The sequence below is a fragment of the Cygnus atratus genome, chromosome 28, assembly GCF_013377495.2.
Source record: "Cygnus atratus isolate AKBS03 ecotype Queensland, Australia chromosome 28, CAtr_DNAZoo_HiC_assembly, whole genome shotgun sequence".
Lineage (NCBI taxonomy): Eukaryota > Metazoa > Chordata > Aves > Anseriformes > Anatidae > Cygnus > Cygnus atratus.
Genome location: NC_066389.1, coordinates 1,681,410 through 1,698,013, shown reverse-complemented (window position 1 = coordinate 1,698,013; position 16,604 = coordinate 1,681,410). Strand labels below are relative to the sequence as shown.

Genomic DNA, 16,604 nt, shown 5'->3' with positions numbered 1-16,604 from the left:
TTCCTTTCCAGAGGCTGCTGGCAGAAATGGAGTCTCTGCGGTAAGAGATGTTTCCTGAGCGGGACTTGGTTTCGTGCAGTAGCCTCAGCTGACCTCTGGCTACTCGCACTCATTTTCATAGCATCCGGGGCTCACGTATGTCTTCTGGGTCTTTGCCTTTCGCTAAACCTGGTGATGAAGGGGAGCACTCACGCAGAGAAAGAAAGGAGAGCCAAGCACAGCCTCCTTGCTGGGCTCGGAAGCTCTCAGGAGGGGACAGGCTGCCCTCTGATGAGATCTACTGCTTTCCTGTTGGCCGCAGGAACTCCCTGGATTCCGTGGAGGTCCAAGCCAAGAGGATACAGCTCCTGCTGGAGCAGGTGGCTTCTCTGAGGGCAGAGCTCAGCAGCGTGACGAAGGTGATCCCGCACTTTGGGAAAGGAGGCCGGGATGAGCAGAACCCCAGGCGGCCGGAGCCTCGCTCCCGGCTGACCTGGCAAGCGTAGAGGGTGGAGAAAAGGGTGTGGGGCCTGGCCCGCGTCTGCGCTGTGGCTGCAGACACAGACACTGTTCCTCAGCCCTTCCTCCTCTTGCATCCCTCCAGGCAATGCTTGCCTTGAGCTTCTGACCCAGGCCTCTTTTTCCTCTGGAGCAACTGAGCCGCTGCTGCTGCGTTTGCTTCCTGTGACCGTTTCTGTCTTTCCCAGGAGGTTCAGGAGGTGAAATGGGCAGCGTCTGAGACGGCTTCGGAAGACGACGTTCAGCCGTCTGACCGGGCGCTGAAAAGCTCAGGTACAGCCACGTGCTATCACGGGGTCCAAGGCTGGGGCCGAGCAGCTTTCTCTGACTCCCTCCCTGCCCTCGAGCTCCTTGCGGGTGCCTTGGCACCGCCCCCGTGGGCATTTCCCTGCTGAGGCAGGGGGCTCCCTTCCTCCCCGCCGCGTTTGGCTCTGAATCCCGTGGCCGGGTCGCCCTTTGCTGTCTGCGCATGTCGTCCACGTGGGCGCTCGCTGCCTCCCAGCACCACCGGAGCTGCTTCCTGCGGCGCAGAGCAGCAGCCAGGTGGGTCCCGTACTTTCCCTGTGCAGCTGGGCACCTCCACCTGACGAGGACAGCGACGAGAGACGTGGGGCTGGCCAGCGGCACCAACAACACCGTGTAAGCACCGGGTTCTCCTAGCCTGTGGCCTCTTGCACCCTTACGCTCCTTTCTTCATTAAAGGTGCCACCGACGACCATGTCCAAGACCTGCGAATGCCAAGAGAGTTGGTCCTGCAGGCTTTTTTTTTTTTTTTTGCTTCTTCCGTGCCACAAATCCTTCTGATAACTATCTTGCAGGTTTCAGCCCTTCCTGTGAGGTTAGCAGATCTCCCCGCAGCCCGGTTGCGTTGCTCAAGCCCGCGGTGTTGATAAGGATCCTGAAACCAAAGGTCTAATGCAGGGCACCCTTCTTGCGCCCTAGAGGCCTCCCAGGGACGCTTCCTGCACTCTGCTGTCTTCTCGAGGCGTCACAGAGCTCCCCAGTGTACTCCAGGACACCACAGAGGCCTCCCAGGGGCCCACATTTTGTTCTAAAACCAGTTAGAGCCATTGGAACACGCTCCAGTGACCTCGTGGGTGCCCTGGAGTCCTTCCAGGCAGCACTACAGCCCTCCCGTGAATCTATAATCCACTCTAGAGTCCTCATGTGTCTACAAGGACCACCCAGTGCACTCGAGCTCTCCCTGAAACCCTTCCAGTGTCCTCTAGGATGCCGCAGAGGCCTCCCAGTGCTGCCTTCAAGCATCCTGGGGCACTGCAGTGCTCCCTAGGACCTTCTGGAGGCCTCGAAGGGCTCTGCAGCGTACCCTAGCACACCATGAAGACCTTGCTGGACTCTCCAGTGCTCTCTGCAGTCCCCTACAGGCATCCCAGTCCCCCCTGCTGTTCTCCAGTGCCCCGTACGTGCCTCCCAACACTCCCGGTGCAGTCTAGCATCCGATACAGGTCTCCCGGTGTGCCCTAGAATCCTCCCGGGGCACTTGAGAGCACTCTAGGTTGTCCTAGGAGCCTCCTCTTGCACCCTAGAGGCCTCCCGAGGACACTTCCTATAATCTGCTGGCCTCTTGCGGCCTCACAGGGCTTTCTAGTGTGCTCCAAGGCACCCTAGGGGCCACCCAGGGCCCTGCAGTTTGCTCTAAGAGCAGCCAGACACCTTGCAAGGCTCTCCAGGGACCTCGTAGGGACCAGAGCCCCGCATGGGGCCGCGGGCAGCAGCCGCGTCCCTGCTGCCACCCGTCCCTGCCTGTGGTGCCGGAGCCCCCCGAGGATCCCCCGGCGGCCACGTTAAGTCCGCGCTGCCCTGCGTCCCGGTGTGGGAGCTTTCCCCATGTGGAGAGCCGCTGCTTTCCTCCGCCGGGTCCCTTCCCAAAGCCACCGCCGCCGCAGGCAGCGCTAATGAAAAGGCCTTGGAAGGGCTCCCAGGGCCCTCGAGAAGGGCCCGGGGGAGGCGATGAAGCACGAGAGGGAGGCGGGCAGGGAGCAGCGCGGGCACGGGGCCAGGGCAGAGGAGCCCCGTGGGTGTCTGCGCCCGCAGGGCAGCCCCCGGAGCTGCAGTGGGACCCCCACCTCCAAATCTGGGGGGGGGTCCCGGCCCACCCCGTGCCCGAAGGAGCCTCGCATGCCACCGTTAGCATAAATAGACTTTATTGCTCTGTACACATATACACGCTCGCCCCCAAAAGGCGGCGGTGCCCCAGAAGGGGGGGCAGCCCCCAGCACAGCCGCTGCGTCCCAGCAGGACCTGACCCACCTGCAAGGAAAACGGGTGGGGAGAAGGGGCTGCGCCCGCCCCGGGCAGAGCCAGGCAGCCCCCCCGGCCCCCCCACACCCCTCTCACGTACGGGGGCGGCCAGCGGGAAGGCAGGGCTACCAGCCGGAGAACCAGCGACGGAAGAAGGTGCCCAGCACGGACGAGGGGTCGCTCAGGGTGGGAGCGCGGAGCTCGTCTTGCTGCGGCCACGTGCCTGCGAACTGCGCCAGCTCCCCTGGAGGGCAGGGGGGGGCTCGCTCGCAGGGCGCCGTCCCGCTCCCCTCACCCCTCCCGCGCCCCCCCCTCGGCGCCCCACTCACGGTCATCCATGTTGAGCACCTCCTCGCGGTAGTCCTTGCCCGTCCCGTCCTCCTTGGTGGTGGTGACGAAGGCCTGGTCGCCCCTCCGGAGGGTGACGGTCGTCTCGCGGCGCCCGTGGCTGTCCTGCACGGTGCGGCGCTCCTCCACCGCCTGCTCGGGGCACCCGCACGGTGGCACGGGGCACCCACAAAGTGTCACGGGGCACCCACGTGGTGTCACGGGGCACCCACGCCGTGGCACAGGGCACCCACGCCGTGGCACAGGGCACCCACACCATGGCACCGGGCACCCATAAGGTGTCATGGGGCACCCACACTGTGGCACGGGGCACCCACACGGTGGCACGGGGCACCCACGCCGTGGCACAGGGCAGAGCACACTCACCCCGTCAGGCAGCGTCACTTTGGTGACGGAGACGCTCTTGAAGTAGGAGCGGGGCTGGGGCTCGTCGGGCCTCAGGATGGTGCCCAGCCCCGCCGAGGACACCTGCGAGTCCAGATCTGCGGGGCGGCCGCGCGGTGAGCGCGGGGAAGGGGCGCCCGGCCCCGACCTCCCCCCCGCCAAAGGCGCCCCCCGCACCCACCTCGGTCCTCCCTGCGCTCCGGGGGGGCCGGGCGAGCGTCCTCCAGCTGCAAGGCAAAGCCAGCACCGGTCACCGGAGCCCGGTGCCGGGGCCCGGAGGGGGGAGGGGGGGGCTCTGCCACCCGAGGGCCCCCCCCGACAGGGCAGGGCCCCCTCCACGCACCCCCGGGAGGGGGCTCCAGGGCCGGGCCGGGTCTCGGGCGCCCTCGGGGCCGTCCGGGTGCTTCAGCATCGAGTCGCGCAGCGGCCGCCCGGGGCCGGGGTCGGGCAGGGGGGGCTCTGCGGGGCACAACCGGGGCGGGGGGGGGGGGGTGAGGCCGGGCATGGGGGCTCCGCCGAGCCCCCCCCCCCCACCCCCGAGCCCAGCCCCGGTCCCGTTCCCACCTATGGCCGGGGGGGGCCCGGCCCAGGCCCCCCCGAAGACGTCCAGGAGCTCGCCCGCGTCCCGGAGCAGCTCCTCCAGGGCGCCGCCGGGGCCGAAGCCGAAGCCATCGGGGGGCGGCGGCCGGGGGGGGCCCTCGGCGTCCTCGGCCCCGTCCTCGTCCCGCGGCGCTCCGCCGAACAGCGGCTCCCGGGAACTGCGGGGGGGGGGGGGGGGGGGGGCGCTGAGACCGGGAAGGGGAACGGGGGTCCCGGAGGGGGTTGCAGGGGACATCCGGGGGGGAGTTCGGGGGGGCCCCGGCCCCGTCCCGGTACCTGCGGCCCCCCGGGAGCCCGAAGAAGCCGCGGAAGGCGTCGTAAAAGCTCATCGGGCCCGGCCGCGAAGCGCCGCCTCCCGCAGCCGCGAAGCGGCACCGCCGCAAAGCGCCCCCGGAACCGGCACCGGGACCGGGAACGGGGCCGAGACACGGCCCGGGGCCTTCCCGCAGCCCCCCCGCCACGGCCCGGCCCGGCCCCGGCGCTTCTGGGGAGGGGACGGGAGCGGAGGGGGCCTGGGGCCTGCCGGGGGGCGCAGCCCCAGTAGCACACCAGTAACACCAGCAGTCCCAGTAGCACCAGTAACACCAGCAATCCCTGTAGCGCCAGCAGCCCCGGTAACACCAGTAGCCCCAATAACACCACACCAGTAACACCAGCAGCCCCAATCACGCCAGTAACAGCGGTAACACAGTGGCCACTCCAGCAACCCCAGTGGCCCCAGTAACATCAGTAACCCCAATAACACCACCACCAGCAGCCCCAGTAGCACACCAGTAACCCCAATAACACCACCACCAGCAGCCCCAGTAACACACCAGTAACCCCAGTAACACCACAGCGTGGCCCCTGAGGCAGAGGCAGGGGGCCCTCCCCAACTCCTGGGGATGGTCACAGAGAGCAGCGGGGCGGGGGTACGGAAATGAGGGAACTACAGGACGGCGTGGGGTTTTTGTTTTTATATACAAGACACATTTATCCATTAAATTTAGAACACGGTCCAAAAAAACCACTTCAACTAATTCATCTTACAATGCTGTTCATATCAATTACTGTTCTTATTCCTAATAATAAGGGGGGTTGCTGTAGGTGACTTGCAGCTTCCACTCCTTTGGATCCCAGACGTTCTGGGGCAGCAGGAGGTGCGGGGAGGGGGAGGAGGGAGAAAGGAGTAAAAACCAAAAAAGGTTTTTACTCAGTTGGTGCCCCAGCTGTAGCTGTTGTAGGCAGACTTGTTGGCCTGGGATTTCTGGGGGACGGAGCTGCCTTGGCTGCGCTGCCCGGAGCCGCTCTGCAGGGAAGGGGGGCAAGGAGGAGAAGCAGAGGGTTAGCACTGGGGTGCGGGCGCTGCCATGCCTGGGGTCCCAGCCCCAGGCAGCTCTGCAGGGTGATGCTGGCACTGCCTGGCCCCAGGCGCTGCGGGCTAGGGGTTGTTTGGAAGGAGAGAAGGTGCAGAGTCCTGTTGTGTGTGGGGTTGCTAAAGGCTTCCCAAGGGAGTCCAGGTGTACCCAAAGGCTTCCGTTGTTTGCACTTTTTGATGGGAGAAAGTGGCGCCATCCGTGTTGTCTAGGGTCCTACTTAGGGTTTGGCTCAGTGTTTCGGTTAGGGTTACATTTAGGGTTATTTGGAAAGACAGAAGGCACAGAGTCCTGTCGTGTGTGGGGTTGCCTAAAGGCTCCCCAAGGGAGTTCAGGTGTACCCAAAGGCTTCCATTGGGAGCACTTTTGGATGGGAGAAACTGATGCTGTATGTGACTTCTAGGGTCGTAATTAGGGTTAGTTTTTGGGTTACTGGGAGGCTTTCAGGGAGAGCTAGAGGGCTCTGGGTGGCCCTGGTTGACCTGCGGAGGATCTAGAGTGCAGCGGAGGACCACAGGAGGCTTCCAGTTTGCGTGTGTGTGCCCTAGAGCCCTGCGTGTCCTCCAGAGGCCTCCAGATTCCAGGAAGCATCCTTGTTTTGCCTCTAGGGTTCAAGAGGAGGCTCATAGAGCACCGCAGGGTGCCCTGGGAGGCTTCTAGGGCATCCTAGAGGAAACTGGGGGTCACTGGAAGCCTTTCTAGTCGAGCTAGAGGGCACTTGTTGTCCCTGGTAGACCTGCAGAGGATCTAGAGCGCAGCGGATGACCACAGGAGGCTCGCAGCGTGCGTGAGAGTGCACTCGAGAGCCCTTGCGGTTCCGCTGGAGGACAGCGGAAGAGAATTTATTCCAGGAAGAGAATTTATTATTTATTTATTATATTTATTTGTTATTTATTTATTATTATTATTTATTCCTTATTTTGCCTGCACGCTGCGTTAGGAAGCTCGGAGTGCACCCTAGAGCGCCCTGGGGGGCCTCTAGGGCGTGCTAGGCGACACCGGGGGGCACTCGGAGGCTGTCCAGGGGAAGCCAGCAGGCAGGCGGCCCAGCCCCACAGCTCCTGCCCGACCCACGGCGTGAGGCGGCCGCGGGGAAGCCCCCCCGGGGCCCCCGGGGAAAAGCAGCCGAAGGAACCGGCAGCCGGCGCCTCCCCGGCCCCGGTTCCCAGCGCCGTTTCCCCCACCCCCCCACCCCGGGCCGCTGGAATGACGCCGGCCCGGCCGCCATGTTGCCAGCCTTTAGTACTGGCACGGCCGCCATGTTGCCGGCCCCCAAGGAGCGGCGCGGCCGCCCCGTTGCCAGCACTAAGTACTGGCGCGGCGAGCGGCGGGCTCTCGCGGGGTGAGGCCGGCCCGGCCGCCGCCATGTTTGCCCTCCGCCGAGTTCTCGCGAGAGCGGGCGCGGGGCAGGGGGCAGCGGCGCAGCCATGGCGGCCGAGCGGGGCCGGGGGCGGCGGCGGCGGCGGCGCGGGAGGCGCTGAGGGGGCGGCGGGGGGCGGCGGGCGGCGCCGGGCCTCGCCCCCGCCGGGGAGCCATGAGCCAGGGCGGCGGGGCCGGCAGCGAGAGCGGCGAGCCCGAGGCCAAGGTGCTGCACACCAAGCGGCTGTACCGGTGAGGAGCCGGGGGGGGAACCGGAGGGGATCGGGGGGGTGAGGGGAGATCGGGGGGATCAGAGGGACCGGGGGGGATCCCCGGCACCGGGGGAGTGAGGGGGGATCAGAGGGACTGGGGGGGATCCCGGGGACCGGGGGGGTGAGGGGAGATCGGGGGATCGGGGGATCCCGGGGACCGGGGTGGATCCCGGGGATCAGGGGGACCTTGGGGGGATCGAGGAGACCGAGAGGGTTGAAGGGGACCGGGGGGGACCGGGGGGATCCCGGGGACCAGGGGCGTGAGGGGGGATAAGGGGGACCGGGGGGGGGATCGAGGAGACTGAGGGGGTTGAAGGGGACTGGGGGGGATCGGGGGGGATCCCAGGGATCGGGGGGGATCAAGGGGGCTGTGGGCGAGCAGGAGGATCGGGCGGAATCAAGGGGACCAGGAGGGCCCGCGGGGATGAGAAGGGTTGGGAGGAATCACGGGGGCTGGGGGGGATCGAGGGGACCGAGGGGGATCAGGGGTGTCGGGGGGGATCCCAGGGAGCGGGGGGGGGATGATGGGGACGGGATGAAATCGGGGGGACTGGGAGAAATGAAGGGGATCGGGGGATCAAGGAGAGCGGGGAGGGTTGGGGGGATCACGGGGACAAGGGGGGGGGATCAGGGGAAGGGGAGGGGAAAGGGGGAAACCGGGGAGACCAGGGGGAAAGAAAGGAGATGGGAGGGTACGAGGAAACTGGGGAGGATCGGGGGGAAGGGGCTGGGGGTGTGGGAAGGGCAAGGGAAAGGAGATTTTGGGGTCAGGGGAGGTCTGGGGGGGGCAGAGGAGGACGTGGGGGAGTTACGGGAGGGTTAGGGGCTGGCGGGAGGATGTGGGGGGTCTGGGGGATATTGGGGGGATGCTCAGGGAAGGGGGCGAAGGAGATGGCAGGATGTAGGGAAGGTTTGGGGGAACGGGGGAAGGGGACGGTGGAGTTTAGGGAAGATTGGGGTGAAGGAAATTTGAGGGGGGAGGTCTGGGGAAGGAGGTGGGGGAGGATCTCAGGAAAAAGAGTGGAAACAAAAGGAAAAAGGAGCTGCGGGAGAAGGAGCTGTGGGGGGATCCAGGCAAGGTTGGGGGGGAAAAGGCAGGGGGATCCAGGGAAAATGTGAGGGGGTAAGCAAGGGGGTCGGGCAAAGGGAGTGTGGGGGGGGCAGGGAAATGGGTCAGGACATGGGGGGTGGAGGAAGGAGTCGTGCAGGGTCCACAGGGACGGGGTAGGAGATGCGAGGATGCAGAAGGACATGGGTAAGACACCCAGGGAAAGGGGAGGCTGCGACTGGGGCGTGCGTGGCATCGGTGGCACACGGGGGAAAAACTGGAAGGCTTCTGGGGCCAGGGGCCGCTCCTGCTGGAAGGAGGGCAAGGCTGCGGCTGCTGCGAGCCCTCGTGACAGAAGCACTCCCTGGGACTCCGCTCCCGCTCGCGTCTCTGCGCTGCCTGGGTGGCGTCGAGGCAAAATTCTGGCGGCCTCGGTCTCCCCGGCCCAGCAGGGCTGAGGCACCGCGCCGAGGTGCTCCGCAGACGCCTCGTTTTGTGACCGCGTCCCACCCATTGCCCCCTTCCGTCTCCGTTTCTCCAGCAGTAAAGCAGGCTCGTAGGTGAGTCGAGGAGTGACAGCGTGCTCTCAGAGGTGAACGAGGTGGTGAAGGCAGATTTTTTTTAGGCACGGCCCGTTTGCTTTTCGTCTTGCCGACTTGCTCGGTGGCACCGGGCAGGTCCTTTCATCTCTCCGAGCCTCGTCACCCTCTTCTAAACTTGCCTCCCTCTGAGAAACCTGGCAAGATCCGTGACTGAAAACACAAAGCACAAATAGCAGGTTGGAGTAACTAAAAGTTGTTGCCTTGGCGTGCTTCGTACAGGTTCTTCGTGCTGTTCTTTGCCCTTTGAGGTTAGATTAGGTGGATTTCTTTCTCTTCTTGCGAGGTCAGTGGTAAAATGCCACGGCTTGGCTTAACCTGAGGTGTAGGCTCCGTTAGCGCGCCAGAAACACCTCCGGGGCTGCGGAGATCTGTGTCTGCTGCCAGACCGAGGCACCCCACCAGATCCCGGGGGTTTCTTTCCACATCTGCTGGAGGCTGAGCTAGCGCAGCACAGCGCCTCGCCTCCTGCCGCCTGCTGGGGCGAGCGGAGAGGGCTGGCGAGGACGCGCGTTGCCAAACGGAACGCGTTTTATTTAAACCTCCTTCGGCGTGCTTCAGGATGGGTTTTCCTCTGCGCTCGCAGCGGATGAGGGAGGTGCGTGGGCAATAATTGCCTGACGAGCGGCACCTCGCTGCCTTGCTGGAGCTCACGAGCGAGCATCCCTTGACCAGACGTGGGACTGGTCATCAAGGCAAGGAGGAGGTTGTTTTCTTTTTGCGGCAGAATTAGGGGGGGGATTTCGTCCGGCATTTTTGCAGCAGAACAAGAAAACTACAGCTCCTGGGGCTCTCTGTCTTCTTTTAGCTGGAAGTATTGTGGTTTCAGCGCGGGGTTTATAATATCTGCAGCAGCCACAAATTTTCTTGCTGCGTGGTCTATAGCTTTCCTAGCAAGATTTCTGCCTTAACCAATCCCTTGACAATTTTCCTCCGTTTCAGCCCGAGGTTCAGTTAGGTGAAGCGGTGTCTTACTCTCCTTCAAGAGGCACGTGGTGCTTTGCGCGGTGGCTGACTGCCTCTGGAAACTCTTGGCTGCCAGATTAAAGCGAGCTTTTGAATCCCAGACGTTGCTGAGTGTCACCCAGCTACAAACTGCGCTGGCACGGGCTGAGGTTTGTGTCCGCCTGCTGCGGGAGTCGAGCTCAGGTCCTTGCTGAGTGTCTCTGTTCTGTTCCGTTTGACTCTTCCCCGACCGATAATCCCTGAGTTTCACCTCAGAATGTGGCAACTGGATTACACTGGCTGCTGTTACAATGTACTTTCTTATTTTAAGGTGACCGGATATTTTTTTTACAGTGTTCTGGGCAGCTGCTAGCTCCAGTGTGGCTTTGCCCTCCTCTTCTCGCCCGCCAGCCTTGTTCTGGGTGGCATTATTTGTGCGCCGACACGTGCCAGGGTAAAGTGAACGGCCGCAGTTCCTCTCCCTGAGAAACGTCCTACTCCTCCGAGTCTGCGCCTCTTGGTGATGCATTAAATAAAGAAATAGAGGACAAATAACTCTCCCTGCCATGTCGCCCTGTCCCGGAGCGGTGGCGACGCATGGAAAGCGTCGGATCGGTTTCTGCCTGGCCGAAGAGGACTTGGCGTTGGACTGGCTCCGCTCTGCTTGGCGTGATGTGCTGCGCTCGGTTCTTTTAATAGCCTGCTCTCCGATTTACCACCTCTGCGGTTCCGGTGTGCTGCCTGGGAGCAAGGTTTAAACCCAGCAGGCACAAAACCGGTTCCTGAGACGAAATTTGGCCTCTTGACTGCCGCGTAGAACTCAGCCCGTGGTCTCAGCCGCCCGAAGCACAAATGCTAAATAGCGTTTTAATTAGAGCACAGTCTGCAGCGCCTATATTGGTGTCGCCTAACGTGTTCGAAGCGAGGCTGGCTCCGGTCCCTTTTTGTCCTCCCTGTGTCCCCTTTCCTTCCCGCTGGGTGTCTGATCCTTGCAAGTCACCGCTGGCCATCACAGACTCCGCTCCTGCCTCTGCCTCCTCCTGGAGCTTGTGCTAATAAGAAGAGCTTGGGGTCTGCCTTGTGCCCTGCAGGCACCTGCATCCTGCAAGGCAAACCTTGCTGCCCTGCGGTTTTTGAGCCACCAAGTTTTTAGGAACCCCCTAAAAAATAGCAAAAGGGACCGGTGTCTCCAAGTGGCCTGTGTCTGGCTGTTGTGGGAAATAAATGTGAGGCGGGCGCCCTCCCCTTGTGCTTGAGGGACCGGTGAGATACCCTTCAACGTCCCTGGAAGGAAACTTTTCTGTACTTCACGTCTGGCAGGCGTTTGAGAGCCCCGGTGCGTGTCAGTGGGCTTCTTTCCTTAACTGCTTGGTTGCGTTTCGTACCCAGCGGTTTCGTATCGTGCTGCCTGCTTGGTAGGCACCAGAAGCGGGGCTCTGGCAAATGTGTTCTGTGTCACTTCCCCAGCGTCCTCCTGCACAGTGTCAAGATGCGTTTCTGTCGCTGTTGGGCTCAAGAGGATCTTTTAACAGGGCTTTATGACACCTTTGTAGGTATTAAAAAAAAAAAAAAAAAAGGCTTGCCTTGGGGTGTCAGCTACTGAGCAGTGAGAGAACCTGGACCACGCACCCGTAAAGGAACCTGAATTTAATAAATGCCAGGAGAAGGGGCCAGTGTTGGGCCTTTGGGTACAGTTAACGTGCAGCCGTGGATTTGGACGCGTGGTTTCATGCCTGCACGTGTGACATTCCCCCCAAGGGCTGGCAGTGTCCTTGGGTGCAGGTGCCCGCTGCCTGCAGTCACCACGAAGTCGTTTCCCCCCCGGTGGCGTCGGTGACGTGTGAGCTTGGGTCCGACACCCAGCAGCTGCCAGTTCTGTGTATGGTGAAAGCATTTTTACAGCTGTTCTGAAGACGGAGGGACTGCCTATTTTGGGAATAGATCATAGATTTCCTCTGCTTCTCTCTGGGAATCAAATGAATCGGCAGTTCCCCTTTCTTCTGGTCACCCTTCTGCATAGGAAACAAATCAGTTCCCCGTGAACAGCGCCGATCGCTTCCTGCCGCGGTGATTGCTGCAGAAGGGCTTTGGGAGGGAGCGATGGGACGCGAAGCACAGGTTGCAGTCAGGATGTGTTTCTTGCCTGCTGCTTGGGGGAGGTGACTTTTGGGGAAGCGAGGGGTGTGTGGAGGTTTATTTTTGTTTTTTTTTTTTTCCCCCGTCGATGTGCCGTGAGCTCGGATGAATGCTTCATTGCTTCGTGTTGAGCGCCTTAACCTGCTAAAGAAAACGCGTTTTCCTTGCTTGCTTTTCTCGCTTCTGAGAGCATTGGGTTGTTAGGGCTTGCAGAGGATCTTCACGCCACGTGAGGAAGATGTTAGTGAGCAGCAGTGGCTGTGGGCATCCAGGTTAGTAGCAGACTTCTGGGTAACTTGTACTCTGTTCTCGGTTTTCTCCGTGGTTATTTAGGAAGAAGCTGGTTCCGCTCCGTGGTGTTTCGATCTCCCAAGTCGCCGTGTAAGACGGTCTTCCCTACATTCCTCTCCTTCTGTCAGGTTCTGCGGTTTACCGAAAGCAAATTTTTTTCCCAGTTATTCCTGGCTTCCCAAGGCATAGCATGAGATGGGACACGTCTCGTTGAGTTCCCAGATGTTTGGAAGTGGTTTTTTTTTGTTGTTGTTGTTGTTTTGTTTTTTTTTCCCTTTCGGTGCAGTGCGTTTGGGAGGGAGATCTGCCTTGCTGGTAAGGGGCTGCCGTCTGAAACTGTTACCTTAGAGTGATACCTGTGGTTTTCAAGGGAGTGCTGATGGTTTCAGTCTGTGCCTACGGTTTTGCACGCTCTTACTCGCAAATGCCATGCGAGTGCCCTGTCCGCAACACGCCACCCGCCTGGGAGAAGGACCAGCGGTTCCCCTGCGCTGTGAGCGTGGCCAGGGAGTTTGCTTTCTGCAGAGGATGGAGATTTCTCAGGGTGTGGGGGGAAACTGGCAGCAGCATCCACCCCTTCTGCCTTGCAGAGGTTGGCTCTGCACAGGCCGGTCTGACCGTGTGCTTGCAGCACGTCTTCGGCTTCTCGTTCCGTCAGCTCTGCGAGCGCAGCGGTAGAAGTGATGGAGGAATTGGAGCAAACAAGGAACAGTGGGAAGATGTGAGATGGAGGGAGAGAACAAGTACCCGGGGGGGTTGATAGCTAACGGCTGGCTTGGCTTGGAGGACACGTTTCTTAAAAGAGGAGCGTGTGGAGTGGAGTAACTTCAGGAGTCAGTTTATTGACCTCAAGCACAGGCTTAGGGATGCTCTCTCTTGGTAAAGGGGGGCTTAACGCGGCTGTTCGATTCTGCTTTAGCGACCTGGCCGTGAGATGTCGACGCGAGCGCTTTCTCTCAGCGCTAATGCTTCTGTGAGTCGCTGGTTTTATTTCCTTGTGGTGTCCTGGAATTGTAGGCTGATTTGTTCACAGCTTCAGACTGTTGGATGTTGATTTTACATGCGGTGGCATTCCTCCTCAAGGAGAAGTCTCAGGCAGCAACTCACAAAAGTGGTTTTTTTTTTTTTTTGCACAACTTGGATGCTTTGAGGTGGCTTGTTCTGTCTTTTAGCTGACATTCAGGGGAAAAAGTTGGTAAAAATTTCCTATTTTAGACTCTTTTGGCATCCCTCTCTTACCTGTCATCTAGAGATCTTTAAGACCTTTAATTAAGGAATCATAGTAATGAAGGTGAGGAAGTTTTGGCAAATAAGTTGCTTTCTCTTGTAGATCAGTTGGTAAGGAAGCAGGAATTGGTGGAAGTTTGACTCGCCCTATCAAAATAGCGATCGTTGGGAATTAATTCATTTTGTAACGAATTAAATGTGTGGTTCCATGCAGAGACTCCAGACCTTGCAAAATAACCTCAGATAACCCGCGCTGAAGCTCCTCTTTATGTATTTATTACCTTGCAGAGCAGTGGTGGAGGCTGTTCATCGACTGGATCTCATCCTTGGTAATAAGGCAGCGTATCAGGAAGTGTTCAAGCCAGAGAACATCAGCCTGAGGAACAAGTAAGTTGGGCAGGGCAATCATTTTTTGTATTTCTTTGGAAAAACCCACGTGAAGTAACGCGTGGACGTCTTGAATCAACGGTTTCACAGTGTATTCACTTTGTGGTGCACCCGCTGAGAACGGATTCCTCCAGGTTTTCGGAGCAGAGGCTAGATTTCGGGTATTTGAACAACACCTAGCCCCAGAGTCTGTGGCTGGAGGCTTTCCCAGGTGCCACTATAATACAAATAAGCTGTTGGCTGGTGCCTTCCTTGTAATTATCTTAAAAAAAAAAAAAAAAAAGTGTGATGTAGAAACTTTGTGTGTGTGTGTGTGTGATAAATCTTTTCTCAGGTTCAGAAGATACCTAGTGGGGTTGTCTTTTCTTCCTAGCCTGTGGTCATAGACAATTTTTTACATTACTGCAATTTAAGAAGTTACTGGTGGCCAGCTGAGCCCTGGTAACTGGTTAGGTGTAGGCTTTTCCAGGTGTTCTTGTGTGGGAGCAACACAAGCTGTGCCATCACCAGATAGCCTAGCTCATCCATCGTAATTAATTCAGATTTTCCTCGGTTTTGCTTGTGTAGTGGCAGCTGTATTCGAAGCTGCTGTGGCTAAACATGAATTCTTTGCTGTCTCTCTCAGGCTGCGAGAGCTGTGTGTGAAGCTGATGTTCTTGCATCCAGTGGATTATGGAAGAAAAGCAGAAGAACTGCTCTGGAGAAAAGTTTACTATGAAGTTATCCAGCTCATTAAAACAAATAAAAAGGTAAGTATCTGTTGCTCTGGCATGAGAAAGTCTCTGGCCAGGCAGTGGGTCAGACCAAGTTAAAAGCTTTATTTGCTTGGAGATGTTGTTATCTGAACACTGGGCAGTCCTGAATTTCAGTTGTGGAGCTGACATACACTTTTTGTCTAGCTGTGGGCTGGTAACTTCTAATGATCTGCTGAGAGGGCTGCCGTTGCAGAGTATATTCCAGCATCATTTACTTAATCTTTACTTTGTCTTCCCAACTTCACAAAACACATTTTCCATGTAGAATGAGTGCCAGTGATGGACTTACGAGGCTTTGTCAGTGCTGATTTTTTTTTCCCCCCTTAGAATTGATCACTGGAAAATACAAAATATTCACACTGTATTTTCTAATGCTGTGAACTGTCTCCTGGCGATCTGGTTGTCTGAATGTAATTAAGGCGTGTTCTAACCAGACACCTTGATTTTACTTTTATTCTTTGTTGCTCCAAGTGTTTCTCCTTCTTGGTGTTGACCCTTAGTAGATACTACTAGATAAAACACTGTTGAGCAAGGGGAGGTGCAGAACTGTGCAAAACCGACTAAAGCTGAGTTGCCCACTGTTTTGCTTCATATAACTTGGGTTCCAGCCTAAAATGTTACCTGGACTGCAGTAACATCTTTTCACCTCTCTTTCCTCCAGCACATTCACAGCCGTAGCACTCTGGAGTGTGCGTACCGGACTCACTTAGTCGCTGGCATAGGATTTTACCAGCACCTTCTCCTCTACATCCAGTCTCACTATCAGCTGGAGCTGCAGTGCTGTATCGACTGGACGCATGTCACGGACCCTCTAATAGGTTGGTGTTCAGTGTCTGGGGCTGTTGGGTAAGGCCTGGATCCCAGACAGGAGGCTTCCCCTCGTGCTAGTCCATCCTCGTTTCAGCACTCAAGGGGCTGTCTTTTATTTTTCTGATTAGATTGTTATCTGATTAGAACAGCCTGTCCTGTTCTCCCTGTTCTCTTTTCCGTAATGCTTTTTTTTAAAAAAAACAAACTAAACTGTGGAAGCTAGAAGGGTTTCTAATAGCAAGAAAATTCTGTTAGAAAATCCTTTAGTAAATGTTTGGTGATGGCAGATTTTTATGGAATCATAGAATCGTAGAATGGGTTGGAAAGGACCTTAAAGATCATCTCATTCCACGCCCCCTTCCACTAGACCAGGTTGCTCAAAGCCTCATCCCGCCTGGCCTTAAACACTTCCAGGGATGGGGCATCCACAGCTTCTCTGGGCAACCTGCTCCGGTGCCTCACCACCTTCAGAGTAAATCAGAGAATTTCTTCCAAACAATCTGGAGGCTTGGCAGAGTACTTCTGGCTGTACAGATTTAGAAGAGCTTAACGAAAGCGGACAAATGGGCCTCTGGGGGAACGGGTTCTTGAAATCAACACTTTTTTTATCAGAATGCCCTACTGACTAGATGTAAGACACTGTTCCTGCTCTTGGTGCCCCTCTATCTGTATTCCCTCTGTGTACTTCCTACTTGTACACGTCCCACGTGTAGCTTTGGAACTGCCATTGAATCTTGGGCTGAGAAGACGAGGAAGCTCCTATAGCACCGCAAGCTGGATGTTAGCTGCCTCAGCTAACCGCCTCTGTGCGTGCCCTTAGATGCAGGATAATTGGAAGTATTTTAGCTGTTAGGAGAGGAGAAGTAAGCGTTCACTATCTTGAAACAGCTCAAGGCTGTATGTGGATTCACATCCTGGATTATCTTGCAATACTTTGTTCATCTTTGCTCCTGGGTTGTGCTCAGTAACCTCAAGGTACCTGTTTCAGTCTTAGGTGAGTCCAGCTGAGAAATGGATCGTCTGAATTTTGGGGAACTGTATTAGCAAGGGTTTAATTGGCGTTTTTCAAGCTAGCAGCGGGGAGGACAACAGAAATCAGAGTTAGTACACCTTTAGCAATAGAACGTTTTAGTTGCTGGGATCCTATTCTTAGCTTCTGGGAGATGATTGTATCATGATCGGCTTTGAAATGTCAGTTGATAAGGCAGATGTCCCTGGCAACTGTTGATTTTAGAAATGTATCTCAGCACGGCAGAATTAATAAATTTTCAAAATGCACATTCTAGATCAGTTTATGCCCTGTGGTGTGATCGCATTTGAAAGGCTCC

At 58.0% G+C, this 16,604-nt stretch overlaps 2 protein-coding genes and 1 long non-coding RNA gene across 5 annotated transcripts in view; 2 read left to right on the top strand and 1 right to left on the bottom strand.

Moving 5' to 3' along the window:
- Positions 1–2,646: 2,646 nt before the first annotated feature.
- Positions 2,647–4,483, bottom strand: LOC118260686 (HCLS1-associated protein X-1-like). 3 transcript variants are annotated; one of them, XM_035571106.2, is made up of 8 exons: positions 4,369–4,483; positions 4,057–4,250; positions 3,836–3,951; positions 3,674–3,719; positions 3,475–3,590; positions 3,090–3,240; positions 2,861–3,004; positions 2,647–2,769 (listed from the first exon to the last, which is right to left on the bottom strand). In XM_035571106.2, exons 1-7 carry the CDS (start codon positions 4,419–4,421, stop codon positions 2,886–2,888), a joined length of 795 nt encoding a protein of 264 aa, XP_035426999.1. In that variant the 5' UTR covers positions 4,422–4,483; the 3' UTR covers positions 2,647–2,769; positions 2,861–2,885. The 3 variants fall into 3 exon arrangements, with proteins under 3 accessions (XP_035426999.1, XP_035426998.1, XP_035427000.1); XM_035571105.2 differs by having other exon boundaries at positions 3,836–4,250; XM_035571107.2 differs by lacking the exon at positions 2,861–3,004.
- Positions 4,484–6,864: 2,381 nt separating this feature from the next.
- The window catches only part of SMG5 (SMG5 nonsense mediated mRNA decay factor), a 30,346-nt gene continuing 20,606 nt past the window's right edge, over positions 6,865–16,604 (top strand). The window contains exons 1-4 of the mRNA XM_035571104.2: positions 6,865–7,058; positions 13,613–13,711; positions 14,337–14,460; positions 15,128–15,284. Coding sequence (XP_035426997.1) covers positions 6,982–7,058; positions 13,613–13,711; positions 14,337–14,460; positions 15,128–15,284 — 457 coding nt within the window. The 5' untranslated portion in view covers positions 6,865–6,981. The remainder of the gene's footprint in view (positions 7,059–13,612; positions 13,712–14,336; positions 14,461–15,127; positions 15,285–16,604) is intronic.
- LOC118260685 (uncharacterized) lies at positions 8,537–9,794 on the top strand. Its single transcript, XR_004782288.2, has 3 exons — positions 8,537–8,686; positions 8,752–8,904; positions 9,668–9,794. It is a non-coding gene; the product is annotated as an uncharacterized LOC118260685 (long non-coding RNA).